Source organism: Lepidochelys olivacea (assembly GCF_965140295.1).
Source record: "Lepidochelys olivacea isolate rLepOli2 genome assembly, chromosome: 5".
NCBI lineage: Eukaryota > Metazoa > Chordata > Testudines > Cheloniidae > Lepidochelys > Lepidochelys olivacea.
The window spans coordinates 123,393,834-123,410,806 of NC_140415.1; the positions used below are offsets into that span (position 1 = coordinate 123,393,834).

The window sequence follows — 16,973 nt, forward strand, 5'->3', positions numbered from 1 at the left end:
TAGGAATTGTCTCTTAAGATCCTTTGGAAGTCCATAGGAGACAAAGCCACAGATTAAAGGCTAAAAGAAAAGGAGTACTTGTGGCACCTCAGAGACTAACCAATTTATTTGAGCATGAGCTTTCGTGAGCTACAGCTCACTTCATCGGATGCATACCGTGGAAACTGCAGTAGACATTATATACACACAGAGACCATGAAACAATACCTCCTCCCACCCCACTGTCCTGCTGGTAATAGCTTATCTAAAGTGATCATCAAGTTGGGCCATTTCCAGCACAAATCCAGGTTTTCTCACCCTCCGCTCCCCCCCACACACAAACTCACTCTCCTGCTGGTAATAGCCCATCCAAAGTGACCACTCTCTTCACAATGTGTATGATAATCAAGGTTTAAAGGCTGTTGTCTCCTGTTTGTCTCCTGGTTTTTAGTGCAATTGGAGGATTTTTTTCGGCTTCCATTGGAAAAAAAAATCTAAAAATGTTGCTTTTTCCTGTCCCTAGTAAATCCTTGCTTGGTGGCAAGGCCCATGTTAGTGTAGCAGTGGGCACATTTTACTACTGCTTGAAGCCAGTGCCCCGTTAGAAATGGAGAATGAAATCCTGACCTCATTGAAGTCAGTGAGACTTTTGCCACCGATTTTACTGGAGCCAGGGTTTCACCCAGAGCGTTTTGAATGGTGCTGATGCAAAACCAAAGGCACTCCTCCTTCCCAGGTGTCTGCGCCTTCTGGGTCAGCATAAGCTCTGCTGTGCTGCCATGTGGCAATGGGGAAAAGAGAGGCGCCATCTGAAGAAGCAGAGCCAACTTTCCGGGTTGGATGATAAATCCGCAGGAGGCTGTGGGGCTCGTGTGCATTTTGCCTTACAATTTATGTGACGTTTGTAGTGAACTGTAGCAGTTTGGTATGAGTTACCATGGCTGTATCAGCTGCTTCGGAGGCAGGGGTAAGGACCGCAGATGTGGAACAATCTGCCCCTCACATTAGCCCTCATCCTCATCTCTAATAGCTAGAGATAGGCTTAAACCCTGAATCATGAGGCTAAATAGCCTTCCAAAATTTTTGTTAGCATTAGCTATTATAACTCTGGATAGTCTTGTTATCTGTATGACTGCCCAGTCCACATGGCCAGCAATCTGCAATACTGGAACAAGCAGGGACTTTAAAAACCAAAAACAAACTGAGTCGGACGATGCAGCCTATATTCCGGCCCCTTTGTAATGGTGATGTGCATTTGTTTTCCACAGACTACATGCTTCAGCATTGAAATTAGAGATGGAAAAGACCTATTAGCTCATCCAACCAATCCCCTGGCCACTGCAGGATTCTTCACTGCAGAACATTTTACTGTGCCTACTTTTAAAAGCTTCCGGTCTCTGCCACTCTCTTGGGAGACCATTCCAAGGCTAAATATATCTGTAAAGATATAAATATATCTGGCAGGAAGGCTTCACTGATATTCAGCCCCATTTTCCCTGTCTACATTTCATCCCATTACCCCTATTATTTGACTCCTTTTTGACATACTAAACAGATCTTCCCTTACTCGGGGACTGATTCTCCACTGCCTTGCAGACACCTTTGTCATCATTTACCCTTGAGCGGAGTGGGTGTAAAGTGCTAATAAATCAAAATGGTATCAGTATGCACCCAAGTGTAAGTGATGGCACAACATTGAAGTCAATGGAAAACCAGGCCCGTCATGTTTCCTGTCTCCAGATACATGTAAACTATTAGCATGTCCCCTTTAGTCATTGCTTAGGCAACTTAGATATATTTAGCTGTCTCCTTATGAATGTCTCCTTTTGAATCCCTCCAGTCCCATTGATCATTGTATTGCTCATCGTGGGACTCCATTATGCCAGTCAATATTGTTGTGGAGATAGCTCCAGAGGATCAGACTCGTAATAACTTATTTCATCATCTGGCTTGTTAAAGTCCTCGTGGAATTTCTTTCTTACCATGCCAGGATATTTGGGGGGCGGGCAGGAGAACCACCTATGCTATCAGTATGTGTAGGTTAAGAAAAAAACCCAACTAGTGTATGTAGTCAGAATTGAGCCAGCTGAGATTTGTGAAAGCACTCATCTTTGGCCTAACTCTGCTCCCTGGGGGAGATTTACTATCGACTTCAATGGCAGGAGAGTTAGGCCAGCACTCAGTGCTTTGGAAAACCCCACCCTTACTGCTTTTGTGATAGCTGCATTCTGGGAGAGGCGTTTTTGTACATCCAGTTGTGAGAGGAGCTGAGGTATCTCCACACACATCCCCTTCTGGCAGAAGAGAACAGACATTTGACTTGTCTTTTCTTGCTTTTTTTATAGAGCTAGGAGGAGCCACCTGTGGATATGTGTTACTGGTCCACTCCTGTGCCTGATCTGTGGCTGTGGAGGAGTCAATCACAGCTCAAACTAGAGAGCTTTAGCTCATGTTGCTGCTCACACTTTTAGTGCTGCTGGTCCCTGGTTCTGTCCCCAGTGTGTTATCCAAGATGGCAGCCATCACACTGACATTAGCCCTCTGTTAGGAAGCAAACATGAGGGATAACATAGATGGTGGATTTTAAGCTTTTGAAGGCTCAGACTATGTGATTAACACCCAGGTGTGTTTAGGGCACAGTGCAGAGCTGCACTACCCGAGAGGGAGCCCCAAGGGGGAATACATATGTATGCTGCACAATCTCTTACAATCCTCCACTTTGTGAAACAGCCTTGCTTGGGGTATTTGTGGAGAATGAACCTGTGACAGGCAGCACGAAAAGCATAAGCCTCTATCTCCATGAGTTAAAATGTAAAGGTTGTTAGCTAGATGCTGGAACAGGCTGATTAATCTCTGCTGTGGGCCAGTCAGTAGCGGGGGACCGGTGCTCCCACTCTGCTGCTATGAGTTACGCATGCTCCCCCAGGCGACATCATGGACCAGTGCAGGGAGTGAGGGGAAGAGCGTCATGTCTTGGCCTCCATCTCTTCTCTTTAGGGGTGGTTTGTAACGCAGAGGCTGGTAGGAGGGAGCAGGGCCTGCACTGCCCTGAGAGCGGGAGCTACATTTGTGTCCGGTCCTTGCATGGCTTTGGGGAGTGGGGGAGGGAGGCAGATTTTATTGACCAAGCCAGACAGAAGTAGGTTGGTACTAAACTCAAATAAATGCCTTTCTGAGCTTGCTGACCAGGAGGACACTTTCTCTGCACACAGCTGAAGTGCATTGTCTCTCCCAACTCCCTGCCTAGCTTCTTCTTCCTCTTTTGTGTAGCTTTAAAAAAGCAATGTTAGAAGTCCAAGTCTAGATTGGCGATCCAATTGACTGCTTCAGGTAAAGCAGAGTGGATGGCAGAGATACCATCAGGAGGATATGATTGTTTGGGACATTGGTTAATGAGGTGTTCCATAGTTTGAAGGCCACTTCTGCAGTCACCCATAGGATTGTGTCTCAGTTTCCATTAAGGGAGGAAGTTGGCACATCTCCCATGTGATATGCGGCTGCAGTTCACCGTGGATCATATTTTCCATTGGAATGAAAAGCCATGAGTTTCTTTGTCTGGCTCCTTGAAGAGCAGTTTGTTTGGGATGTTGATGTCCGTCCATCTTGCTTGCCATTGATCTTTGGGGGAAAACCCCGAGTCTTCAAGCTCTGCGCTGAAAGCCAAAAAAGTTTTTCTGGATTTGACTCAGAATCTTGGTATGTTATTTAGATCTGCATCTTTTGGACGGCCCTTGTTCTCTTGAATGTGATGGGACTCCTGAAGGATTCTCCTGTCGCAATGAATTTGGGGTGCGTGGGTGGATGTGCGCCAATACAGGAAGTCACAGTTGTGGCATTGATTTTACTGTGCCTGAAATTATCCATATGGCACTGTTAATTTCAGTGATGCATGGGAGCTGTGATGCATGGGAGCTACTCCTTGCCTATGAGAGTCTGAGAATTTTCTGGGGAGTGAGATGGTAACACACAAATTATGCTCCTGCACCTGAATGCCAGCGGTTGCAGTGGGGTCATGTAGTGGTTTATTTTTTTAAATAATAGTGGCACTTGTACTCAATGGGTTGCTCAGTTTTGCTCCTTCTGTTCCAGACTGCCTGCTCAAATCAATAAGCTTTTTGTCCTCAGAGTCTTTCCCTCTCTCTATTATGTATCACAGGGGGAGGCCCATCCAATTTTGAATGTAAAGCCTTCAAAGTAGTAGTCATATCCTGACTGATGGCCAATGTCTATCTCATCTGATTGATTGGCCTCCCCACTGTTTTCCCTGCGGTGGAGGAGGGAGTTCTAAAATTATTCCCAGATCCTGGACTCTTGTCTTGATGTCCAAATGACCCTCCATATCTTTATATCTTCACACTGAAGAATCTCACTCCTGAAAGCACTGGGCTCCCAGACCCATGAAAGAAAAATTGCAAAGAGATCTCCACATCTGTCTCGGGAGTTGTTCAGAATCATATCCCCTTGGGCCCCTTCAGACTGAGAGAGGCATGTGTCAAGATCTGCTCTGTACAGAGGGAAGTCAGGGAGCCCATCACAGTTCCCTGATTCTCAAGTTTCCCTGACTCCAGTATAAATTAGAACAGCCTACAGACATGGTTCTAACTTATGCCAGCCAGCTGAGAATTGGGGGTGTGCAGGAGTACTTTGCCTCGTCCTCCGTATACCAGGGTGAGGGGAGCAGATGGTGTAGGAGCCAGCTACTCTGGCTTTATTCTACACTAGGGAATTCTCTGCTGGCCAGGTAGGGCTAGATTGTGGGCACTTCACAGAACCCAAGCAGCACAAAGTGTCTGGAACAGGGAAAGAGACTGTGGCTCAGTGTAACTCTATAAACAATTGCTCTCCGAAGTGTCCTCAACTGTGCAGAGCTGACTACTGGTGGGGCATATGCTGGGGAAGAGAGAGAGAAACCCAGTGCATGTGCAAACGGAAGTACAGAATGATCCCATACAGAAATCCATGCTGTGGAAATGGCCTGGGCTGGATGTACTATGAACGCTTTTGCTTTGCATGCCACAGTCCAGCAGGATGTCCTGTGAACATGAGCTGCATCTGACTGAAACAGTCCAACTGGAATAGAAGGAAAACTCAGTAAAATCCCATAATTCTGGCTTGCCTGGAAATTTGTATGCAGGTGGGAGTACCATATGCAGAGGCTCCTTAAAGCGACTCTTGGTGGTGCAACATTGTTTCTTCTCATTCTTTGTTTAATACATTTTAAAAATGTTCCTGTAATGCTCAGGATTCCAGTTGCCCTTTGAAAACTTACAAAAAATAGTGGAATTGTACAGGTGTAACTGAGGGCAAAATTTGTAGAATCCGTACAATGGTCATGTTCCAGAAGACAGACCGAATGCACTTGACATTCAAGTTCCAGCGTGAATCTGCAGGCATGCCAATAAGAAAAACCATCACTTTACTTGCAAACTGAACAAATTTGATCTGGAAGCCAGTGAGACCTGAATGTCCCAATATAATTGACTATGCACGGGTGCAGTCTGTTGCGGGACCGGTCCCTAAAATTACTCTAACTACTATAATTTCATTAGACCAATTTTGCCCTTTATTCCTGGAATCCAGAGTCCCCTTCTCCTACAAATTACGTCCTAACTGCTGATCGCGCCTGCCATTCCTTTGTTGCAAGTGGCTTCAAAAATAGAAAAGGAGTACTTGTGGCACCTTAGAGACTAACTCATTTATTTGAGCATAAGCTTTCGTGAGCTACAGCTCACTTCATCGGATGCAAGTGAGCTGTAGCTCACGAAAGCTTATGCTCAAATAAATTGGCTAGTCTCTAAGTTGCCACAAGTACTCCTTTTCTCTTTGCGAATACAGACTAACACGGTTGTTACACATTCAAAAATAGATGGAGCTTTAAACTGACTGTGTGTAAAGAAATGAGTACTTGCATTTCCCATTGGTTTCAGAAGAACCTTGCAAGCCCCATTAATCAATCTAAATTAAGATGAAACATCTTCAGGTGATTGGATGGAGGCCAAAAATAGTCCCCCTTTTCCCCCCAAGAACATGCACGACTTTTCAGTTAGATTAATTTCTAAAATTGGAAGGGATGAAAGGAGAGCTGGAATAATTGGCTATTTAGTTAATTGGAAGTTAGAAGTAGAATCAACTCCTTTAATGGTGTACGGTAAATTTTGTTGGTGGTATTTACAAAGAGTGCCTGATATTTTAAAGTATTTCTTAATGAATCCTGTAATCCTCCTCCCTCTCCTCTACTGTGGACTGATAATTCAATCACAAAAGAAGACAAGCGGCTGTATGAGTTAGATGGTAAGGCAGTTTCACCCCTGTGATTTTTCTGATTTTCATGCTGCTTTTTAAGAATTGTCACTCCAGGCAACGCTGAGTTAGTGACATGCTAAACAATTTGGCAGGGATGTAAGCACCTCACAACATGAACCTGCCCATCCATGATGACACTTAAAAACCAGAGTTGAGTGAATACAACAAAACAGCCCTTGGGAACAGTCCTTTGACTTCCACGTGGTTCTTCATTTCTGCCATGTTTGTACAACTTTTTATTTGCTATGGCTGTTCTTCGGTGGTGAAAGTCATCCCATGTGATGACGTGCACATAAGAGGCACATGTAATCTAATATGATTTATACGACTGACCATCCCTGTCGTGCCTGAACACCTGCCATGTAAAATCCATGCCAATAGTGAAGTCCTTGAGTGGACTACATGGAGTCTCTGGCACTTCTCCCCTTTCGGGGTCAAAACTTTGCTTGGGGGAATGTTTATAATTTGGGGTCTTGGTTGGTGTTTAGAATGTCTCTCTTGTTGGCCCTTTAAATAATGGTGAATTTCACCTTGAATGTGTGAACAATAGTATTCGCTCTTCATTATTTGCTGTTAGCTGTTCCCTGTTCATCATTTGTTTTACTCTTCTAATCAGAGCCCAGAAATGATACATTTGCTAGTGAAGGAAGGACAATTTTCACCATCGCTGTGTTCCGTTGGCTTGGTGGATGGCACAAGATTATTGTCCGCAGTGGTGCTGACAATGGGTTTGTCCTGCTTACATTAACAGTTCAATAATTTGAGTGCTGGCCCCAGGAGATTCCTGGCTGAGACGTATTTTCATTGATAGGTCAATTTCTTTGGGTAAGCAGGACTTACACGTAGATTGGCTTTGTGTTGCTGTTATCCAGTCCAGACCAGCCAGATGCCAAACTCTAGCTCTTCCTTCTGTCTTCTCTCTAGAATGCCAGTTGCAATCGCCAATCGTATTCCTCAGATTCTAGAATGCATGATTCTCTTCTGGTGCTTCCTGCATGTGTTAACTCTTAAGCCCGTGTCTAGAATTCTCTTTATTCTCCAGCCAGGACAAAAGGTTAATTACTATCACTTAATTCTGTAGAAAATCCCACCTTTGTATCCTTGAATCCCTTCTTTATAAAGTATCTAGATTTTAATACTATACAGATCTTTGACCAAGGCAAAATAATTTAACCCTCTATTGACCTACTGCAGTATTTGCCAAAGTCTAACAAGCCAAATTCAGCGAAACTGCTCTTAAACCAGTTGCATAATGTTCATACCAAGAGATTGCACTGATTTAACTAGATCCCAAACAGATTTCGTTAAATCAATGCACTTTCTATGTGGAGATAAGCCCTTAGGCTGCCACTGGTTCTGTGCAGGTGGACTCCTATGCCCCATTGACTTCAATGCCCGTGTGTTGGATCCAGAGGCAGGATCAGGCTCTATGCCTGTATTAGACTAAAGCAGTGGTTCTCAAACTTTAGCAAACCGAGAACCCCCCTTTTGATTTAAAATTTTTCGGGACCCCCCCCAAACTCCCCGACTCAGCCTTACCCCGCCCCTTCCCTGAGGCCCCGCCCCCCACTCACTCCATCCCACCTCCCTCCATTGTTCGCTCTCCGCCACCCTCACTGGGGCAGGGGTTGTGTTGCCGGGGGGGTGGTGCGTGCTTTGGGAGGGAGTTTGGGTGTGGGAGGGGGTGCGGGCTGTGGGAGGGAGTTTGGGTGTGGGATGTGAGCTCTGGGCTGGGGCAGGAGGTTGGGGCGCAGGAGGGGGTGAGGGCTCTGGCCGGGCAGCGCTTATCTTGGGTGGATCCCGAAAGCGACCAATACATCCCTCTGGCAGCAGCTTCTAGGTCGGGGGGCCAGGGGGTCTCCGCATGCTGCCCCTGCCTGCAGGCACCGTACCCGCAGCTCCCATTGGCCGCAGTTCCTGGCCAATGGGAGCTGTGGAGTTGGTGGTCAGGGCAGAATCCCCCCCCCCGGCCATGACAGATCCCTGTGGTAATAAAATCTTTTCAGCCTGAGGTGTTTGCCTTCATGGTTCTCTTTTCTCTGACTGCCGTTTAGTTAATTTTCAGTTCGCTCATATATATATTCCAGGACTCTGCCTGTTTCCCCAGGAGATGCTAGACAATAACCTCCCACACTGCAGTTGAAGGGCTTTCTGAAAATGTATGTGGGGGGAATTAGGCAAGATGAGAACTAACTAATGCTAATTAATTCAGAACCTTTGTATTATTCAACTACACTACCTTGTTTAAAGAGTAGAAGCACCTCTCATGATGGGTAATATTAATATTCCCTTCATGTAGGTCTGACCAAGTCACCTCACATTGCAGTGTTCATGCTCCCAGATTAAAAGGTCAGAGCTAGTAGTATCTAAATAAGCTTTTCCTAGTTAACAATCAGGACAAAATGACGATAAAAAATGGAGATGGTGACATTAGATGCTAATTAAGGTATCCGCTATCGTTTGTAGAGAGAAGCTTTCCTCAGGAGGAAGAGAGATGCACAGATATAGGCCCAAATTCTCTCTGTGCCAATATCTAGTTCTAGCTTCCTGATTCTCTGGGCTGATCTGTGCCATCTCTGATCACAGCATAGGCTGGAGCAGCCTATGCTAGCTGGCAATTGCCTCCAAGGAATCATGTGTCATCTGAGGACAGACCGAGTGCAGCATATTCCAGTCATAACCCACCCTACCACTGTCCTGCCCCCTTCGTCTGAGCCAAATGTAGAGGAGTGGCGAAAAGGCTGGCTATGCCAGCTGAGAGGTCCCCCATAGGGAGGGAATTCTCAGATTGGCTGCTTTTTTGCCTCTTTGAGCTTCCAGGACAACATCAAATGGCCAGAATGCAGGAGATAATCTGGCCCATAAAATACATTTCTTTTCCATAGGCAAATTATTGTAGTAACAGACTCACTGATGGTGAACAGTAAATTTGCAAGAACAGTCATAAACTCTACATATTTATGACATAGTTGCAAGGGCCGCAACATTCAATTAGGCAGAGCAATGGTGCTACAAAGGACCTTCAGCTTCCTTGCTATAATCTATTCAGTTTCTTAACACACGTGATCCAGATTCTTCTGAACCTAATTAAATGTCTCACAGCACACTACTTCAGTTTAAAACACCCAACTCCTTACTGTTTTCCATAATATACCTATGGAATCGAAGGCATGGTGTTAAGTCACAGGGCACTGGATTGACAAAATCCAGTTATTACTATGCTTTGGCTGCACTGGCCAGGGGAACAGTATTAATGCCGTCCTTAAACATGGTAATTGCTAGAAAGGTGCTGACAGGATTTCAGTAGTAATGATGTGCACAATTCTTGTAATTCAGTAAGAATTCTTCCTTAACCTATCATCCCATTAAACACTCCCAAAAGCCATTTAGAACAGAAATCACTCATGTACGCCTGCCCAGTTAGGAGCAGAGCTAGGTGAAATATGGATTTTGTTGTTGTTGTTTGCTGGCAATTCCAAAATATAAAACGAGAAAATAAAATTGTTGCAGCTCAAACTGAAGATGAAATTTTCTGACAAACTGAAAAATAAAATTGTTTTGGGTCAAATCACACGTTTCATTTTGATTTTGGGCATTATTGTACTTTAAAAAAATTAAAAGAAATTGCAAAACAAAGTTACATTAAATAGAAAAATGGAAACATTTTGATTTGAAAAATTGAAATGTTTTGAAGGGGGGCGGAGTTGACTGAATCAGTTTTGTGGAATTGATGTGAATGCATGAATTTTTTCAGCATTACTGAATCTGCATTGTTTGCTGGAAAATGTTTTAGTCAAAAAATTTCATCCCTCTTTAGTTAGGAGTTCTTAGGAGCCATGATGATATCAACTCCCCATCCTAGTGCCTTTCCATCCCCCTCTCAAAGGAGACAGGCCATGTGGAGCAAATCTCTGTGCAAGTGAAGTGGCATCATCCTATGAAAATTTGCCAGAATTTGATGCTACTTTAACCAGCCATTACCCCCATACATGCCTTGCCAAAACCCACAGTGCCCCAGCAACTGGGAATTCAAATGGAAGAGCTTCTTTAGGGTTCAGAGTGCTGAGAGTGGGATTGTGCCCCATGGCACCCTGGCTGTTTCTTAATGAGGTTAGAGTTTCCATTCCTCTCATTTCCCTTGCATTGTCCTGTGTGAGTGTGCGTGGTAGGGTACTGGGCAGCTTTCTGGCAACTGTGGTTTTTCCTTTGGTTTATACCACTGCCTAGTGCTGATCTCTAAAGCCATTTTAAGTCTCTCTTGGCACACCTCCAGTTAAATCTCCCATTAGAGTTCTGTTCTCCACACATTGTGTACAGCAAAGAGATTGAACGTCTCAGTGCAGATTGTTACCAGGTTATGTTCAATTAAAATTACAGTAGTCAGCATCTCAAAGTAATGCTTAGCAGGAAGGGGTTTTGTGGTTTAAACTACTAATTAACGTTGGGCCAAAAGTACTTTACAGAAAGGGCCCAATCCTTCACTACCAATCGTGTGGTACTTATTCCCACTGAAGTCAATAGTTTTGCCTACGTAAGCTGTCCTGGCATGTTAAATTGGACACATTTGCCCAGATAAATCTTTTGATCATCCACAGAGTGGCTTTCATGTCACTGTAAACCCGTCTTATTTTAAAGTATGATTTCATCATTTATTTAGCATAAAACACAATTGATTTAAACCATTTATGACATGGACAGTACAATCACTTCTGCGCTGGATTATGATCTTGCAATCTGCTCTGAGTTAAGGAGTAGTGCATGGTTGCACTGGTCCAGAAGCAGAGAAGGAATCAAATTGTGATTGAGATTTTGATTCTGCTTCCTTCTTGCTCAATGGGAGATATAATCTGCACCACCCTAAACCTGGTGACCTCTGTCTGAGTCACACTCTCACCTCTGAGGCTGCTCCAGGGGCTATGCAACAAGACACTAGACAGGTTGTAAAACTACAATCTAGCACTTAATATTGTTCCTCTTTTTCTCTGCTTGCTACATGAGCTTGCTGTGATATTCTCCAAGCTGAATTAAATGAAGAACTTTCAGTCCAATGTAACTTACTGTACATATTTGTCTGTCTTTCAGTCTGGTAAAGTTTTGGACAGTGCTTTCCCAAGAGGTGTGATGAGAAATGGCTTTAGGAAACAACACCCAGCGAAGTTATTCCATCATCCCATGTTTCATCTTCGTCGAGGTGAGTGCACTGCACAGATGCTGCAGAAGTTTGTGTCATGCTGTGATGAAGCTGGGACAAAACAGCTAAACTCTGTAAGAATGAAGAGTAGCAAGTCAGCAGTTGTGAAATGCATCCTGTTTTGATAAAGAAATGACAAGGTGACAAGGATTGTATATCACACATGAACACAGCTTGCTTATTTAACATGGCATCAGGGCCAGACTGGTCTCACATTACAATCACACAATGGGGTGTAAGCAGATTCCCCCATCCCTCCCTTACAGCCCTATATAGGTTCGTCAGACTTCAGATCCAGGTGCAGAAGAATGAGCAGGTGCTGCAGTCTCAATTAGTCCATCCCTGGAGCAGGGGAGTAGGGACTAGAGGGAGCGTTGGCTCTCCCTGCCCAACTCACTGGCTAGCATAGCTGATCTAGGAGGGGGTGTCATCATTTACTGCTGTAAGTGGCCACTGCCTTCTGGAGCAAGAAGAAAGGGAGGGAAGAATTGTTGTTATTTATATGGGTGTCTCTGAGGCATACAGTCCCTAGAGCTACCCCAGGTTGATGCAACATAGGCACCAGCCCTTGCTCGGGGGAGTGAACTAATTCTCAGTCTAGCCCAGCTTATAGACTGAGGGGCCGGTTGTTCAACTCTTACTGCAGTCGGTGAGCATTCACTCAGGTGAATGGTCTAGTGGGAATCTAGTGAGATGCTTCTACTGTTGAAACATGGTGGTGGAGTCAGATGATACAACATTGTGAGTTAACTAATGTTGAAGTAATGTGAGTGAATGCTCACTTAATTTAAGTACGGGATCCAACAACCAGTGCCTTTGTTTGCTGGTTATGGAGTTGCTTTTCTTTTATCAGCCTGGCAGGTTCTTTATTGGTCGTTTATTCACTCTAGTGAGTTTGTTTCCTGTTATGATCAAAATAAATGAATACCAAAACCTCTTGTTCTCTCTCCCTACTAGGAAGTAGGTCACATCTCAACCTGAGGATCTGGATTTGGGTTATTTTTCAAGGAAACTTTTGTTAAAAGTTTGTCTGGGGAGAGCTATACTATTAAGGAGTCATAGGCATCCACCTATTGCTGTGTAATCCATACCCCCACACCTGTTGTTGTCCCTTAGTCCTGAATTGTAAAATTAACATTGTGGGCCAGATTGTGACTAGGTCTGTGAGGGTCACAGGAGCAGGAGTGAGGGAGTAGGGCACAAGAAGAACCCACTGGAAAGGGCTAGAAGGCCTAGTCACAGTCTTGGTCTTTGTGTTCTGTGGGCCTGATCCAGCTCCCACTGCAGTCAATGGAGGGACCTTCCATTGCATGGAACCAGGGCCTTTGTTGGCTGGATATGGAGTTTGTCTGAGGCCCCATGCAAGCAAGGAGGCTTGCTCTCTTAATGCAAGGATAGTAACCTCTACAAAGGGAGCTAGAGCATGTGATTGTAACAGGTACCTCTCTTGGCCTCACACATCCAGGACTGTGTTCGCTCCCGCTAAGGGAGAGCTTCTCTGCACCCACTCCCCACCTTCTGTTTCACAGAGGTGTGCCCTGAGAGTGCGATCAGTTTCTGTATGGGCCTGATCTAAAGCCCACTGAAGTCAAAGAGAGTCTTCCTATTGCCTTGAATGAGCTTTGGTTAGCTGCTATCATAATCAGAAATCTGACTGGCTGAAGAAGGTACTAGCTGTATAGGTGTGGGACATAATCACATGGGCCAGGGCTGATTAACCAATTGTTATGGGGAAATGTTGCAAAACCATTGTAGAAACAGCGTAGTGCATCTCAAGAGGTGGAGTCATAGCAGAAAGCTATAGCTAGTGAGTGGTTTAAGGCAACTGACTCTCAGTTGTGTCTTACGGTTGTCCTTGGGGATTTATCACTGACATAATACCCACATTTTCAAAGAATAGAGGTCTCTGTCTCCTGTGGAAACCAGACCAAATTGCTTAGGTAACCTCAAAAACAGGAAAGGACAGAAATCCATACATCGTTATTTCATTCATCCCCCCAAACCACATTTTTTCCCAAATGGGCATCAGAAATACCAGAAAGGTGAGAAATAAGATCTTTCAAATTTATAGCCTGAATCATCTCTGAAGATTTTTAGCCCTCTAATCTGTGAACGATGAGTCTGAGGGTAGCGGGGTCAACAGAGTTATAAATTGGCCTATAGACAAGGCTGACGTGAACGTAAAAGTAAATCAAGTGCCAGGAGGAAGGGAAGATCGTTGCTCACTGCCTGAGCATACTTCCCCTGTCCTTTGGCATGCTAGACGTGATGACAACAGTCCATTTTTCTTAAGAAAGAGATGCAAAGACAGAGAACCGGTGTTAAAATGGATGTTCCCTGTGCTGGCATTGCCTAATGCCAGCTCTTCCCATTCACTGCGCTACATCTTTTACTCATGTTACTGTTTGCCTTTCTGGAAAAGTGATGTGGATTGTTCGTGTTCAGCGCAGCGGAATTGGACTCTGTAGGCTATTTATGTTTATCCCAAGTAGTATAGATCTAACCAGCTCTTAGAATTTGATTTCCCACTGGGACGGCAGAGCTGATGGACAGCAGCCCACTCACTCTGAGAAGCCACTACTGCTCTTCATGGTAAGCTCTATACTAATTAATCTTTGTAGCACTGGGCCCCATGTCAGTAATTTGATGATAGCCCTGAACCAATGATTCTCAGCATTTCCTGGTGACCCAAGGAGAGCTGGCTGATTACATGGGGCTTCTCCTCCTGCTTGTTTCCAGCTGCTAAGTCACATTGAGGACAGCTAGAAACATATTGTGTGATTTCCTAATCGTTCTTTTCCATGTTTAGCAATTTCTGGTAAAACAGTGGTGTTATGTGATGACAAATGAGAGGAGAGATGGCCCACAATCTGTATGATCATCATTGATATTCCTGGGTTACCTAGGGAGGTGGTGGAATCTCCATCCTTAGAGGTTTTTAAGGCCCGGCTTGAGAAAACCCTGGCTGGGATGATTTAGTTGGGGTTGGTCCTGCTTTGAGCAGGAGGTTGGACTAAATGACCTCCTGAGGTTTCTTCCAACCCTAATCTATGATTCTATGTTGAACCTAGAGCCCCCAACTGAAATTGAGGCCTCAGTGTGTTAGGTGCTGCACAGACTCAGGAAGAGACAGCCCCTGCTTGGGAGAGCTTACAGTTTAAATAGGCAAGACAGATGCAGGGAAGGGAAAACAGGCTCAGAGAGATTAAACAATTTGCCCACGGTTACACATGAGCTCAGTGGCAGAGCCAGGAAGAGAACCCAGGTTTCCTAGGTCCTAATTCAGAGGCCTGTCCACTGGATCCCATTGCCTCTCTCACTGATCTTCCTAATAAGGTTTTGTCCACTCACTGATAAAGTTTAAGCACGTTGCCCTAAAACTTATTTTTCAATTCCTGACTGAGCTGAGCACCAAAATTTCATGCCAGTACATTTTTGCTCACAATGAAACTTGGTCTTGCCTCAGTGCAGGGGGCTGGGCTTGATAAACCCTTAAAGTCCCTGTCATGGGACAAGTGCACCCTGTCCCCTTTTGAGGCGGGGCGGGGTAATTACTTCCCCACAGTCACGTCCTTAGGACCACCCCTTGTTTTGGGGGTATGTGGACTAATGATAAAATCACTATGGCCGCTCTCGCTGTCTCAAGGTTGTGTAGCCCAAAGGCCAGAGTCAGGGTAACAGCCCCTTCCCACAGAACTGTGGGACCCAGTGGCCTAAGTCAACATGGCTTCCTGGTTTGGTCAGAGTGGTTAGAGTCAGTGTGGCCGCCTGGCTCAGCAAGGCAATATGGCCTAGTTGGAAGAGTCAGTAGGGCTGCCCTCTCTCAGGGCCGCTCTCAGAGCTATGTGGCCCAATGGTCAGAGTCAGTAAGGTCGCCCTCTCTTGGGGCTGCATGGCCTAGTGACCTGAGTCAGTATCACTGCCCCTTCTGTGGGGCTGCGTGACCTAGTGGCCTGTTAGGGGAGTGGGCCACCACCCTGGGAAGGGTGGCGGCCAGGTGGGGGGACCCAGGCCCTCCCTGCTCCACCGAGTCCGCCCACAAGCCCCATCACAGTCCCTTCCAGCTGTGATTCTATGATTCTGCTCTACAATATCAGCTACAATGCTCTCAGGTTTGGACGAGCTCAAGACTGAATATGAAAGTATTAGACACACAGTTTTGATATTTAAAAATCATCCTGCTTATGCTGATATTTGATAGTTTTTATAATTCCGATGGTTATTCAGACTTCCATTTTCAACATCACTTTCTTAATCTTATTTTTCTCCACTCAGCTCACTTATCTTGGCAGTTAGTTATTATAAAACCTGACCTGAAGGTGAATGGCTCATTGTAAGGACTTTCCCCCGGGGTTGACTTTTCCAAATTCCTTTATACATTCAGATTGTGGACATTTAAATAAAGAGGTAACATGCAACATCTAATCTGTAATGACAGAAATGTTAAATCAAAATTTTAGTCCCTAATTAGAAAAGCTATGTCACATTCAAGGCTAAAGAAGACTTAATTAAAATAATTCTCAGTCACTTATCAAATATATGTCTGTGTCTAAAATATTCAAGGCAATTGTCTTGATCATTCCTTTTTATTGTGTTGTATCAGATACCATTATATTTTGACATGCAGTGCAGCTTATATCTCCAAATATTATATGACAGGAACTGCCATGATTATTTATTATATTAGATGTTATGTTATATACATACTCAAAGGATATGGGAAATAGAGAGGAGTGTTCACTCTTCTTATGTATACAAATCTTGATGGTACTGATCAATTTTTATTTAACAAAGATAAGGAATACGTAATCTGTCTCAGGTTTTCTATGTTGCTTGCTAATACAGGACTCCTGGGGCTGGTTCCCGCCAGTGTAAATTAGAGTAGCCCCCAGGATGCTGTAATCCAGCACTGGGGGAACAGACGGTGCACAGAGCCTGCAACAAGAGCAGGGCAGTGCAAAGGTGAGTTTAAAACCAGTTTTGTCACACAGCGCTGGTATGCAGTTTGTGGTGAGATGAGGATCTGACTGTACAGCTCATGGGCCTTGGTCCTGCAAGCTATTGAAGGCTGCTAACAGAAATGCAGAGACCCAACGCACTAGGGTTTATTTGCTCAGGCGCTTCCAGAGGGATATGTGCACAATGGTCTACTGGGTTTGAAAGGAGCTCTGTAAGGAGGGAGGCAAAGTGTGTGGGGCTGGAGATAAGGTCTGTGCATTGGCCATAGCCTTACATGTATTATAGTGAATGCAAACAGTGTATAGCCGCTATTTTTAGGATTTCCAATTACTCCTATTGTAAGCCAAGACTGTTGGCTACTCGGGTGTGTTCATATGTCTCAACCTCTGGACTCTGAAATGGGGGACTGTGACCCTCAAAATGAAGGACAACACACCTTGAACTGAGGGACTCAGACTTTATGGCCAGAAGGGACCATCATGGCCATCTACTCTGACCTTCTGCACATTGCAGACCACAGAACCTCACCCACCCACTCCTG

At 44.8% G+C, this 16,973-nt stretch overlaps 1 protein-coding gene across 2 annotated transcripts in view; it reads left to right on the forward strand.

Moving 5' to 3' along the window:
* Window positions 1-16,973, forward strand: part of PLPPR1 (phospholipid phosphatase related 1) — a 178,631-nt gene that overhangs the window by 57,602 nt on the left and 104,056 nt on the right. For both annotated transcript variants that reach the window (XM_084628281.1, XM_084628280.1), the window contains exon 2: window positions 11,365-11,473. In XM_084628281.1, the coding sequence (XP_084484407.1) occupies window positions 11,411-11,473 (63 nt within the window). In that variant the 5' untranslated portion in view covers window positions 11,365-11,410. The remainder of the gene's footprint in view (window positions 1-11,364; window positions 11,474-16,973) is intronic.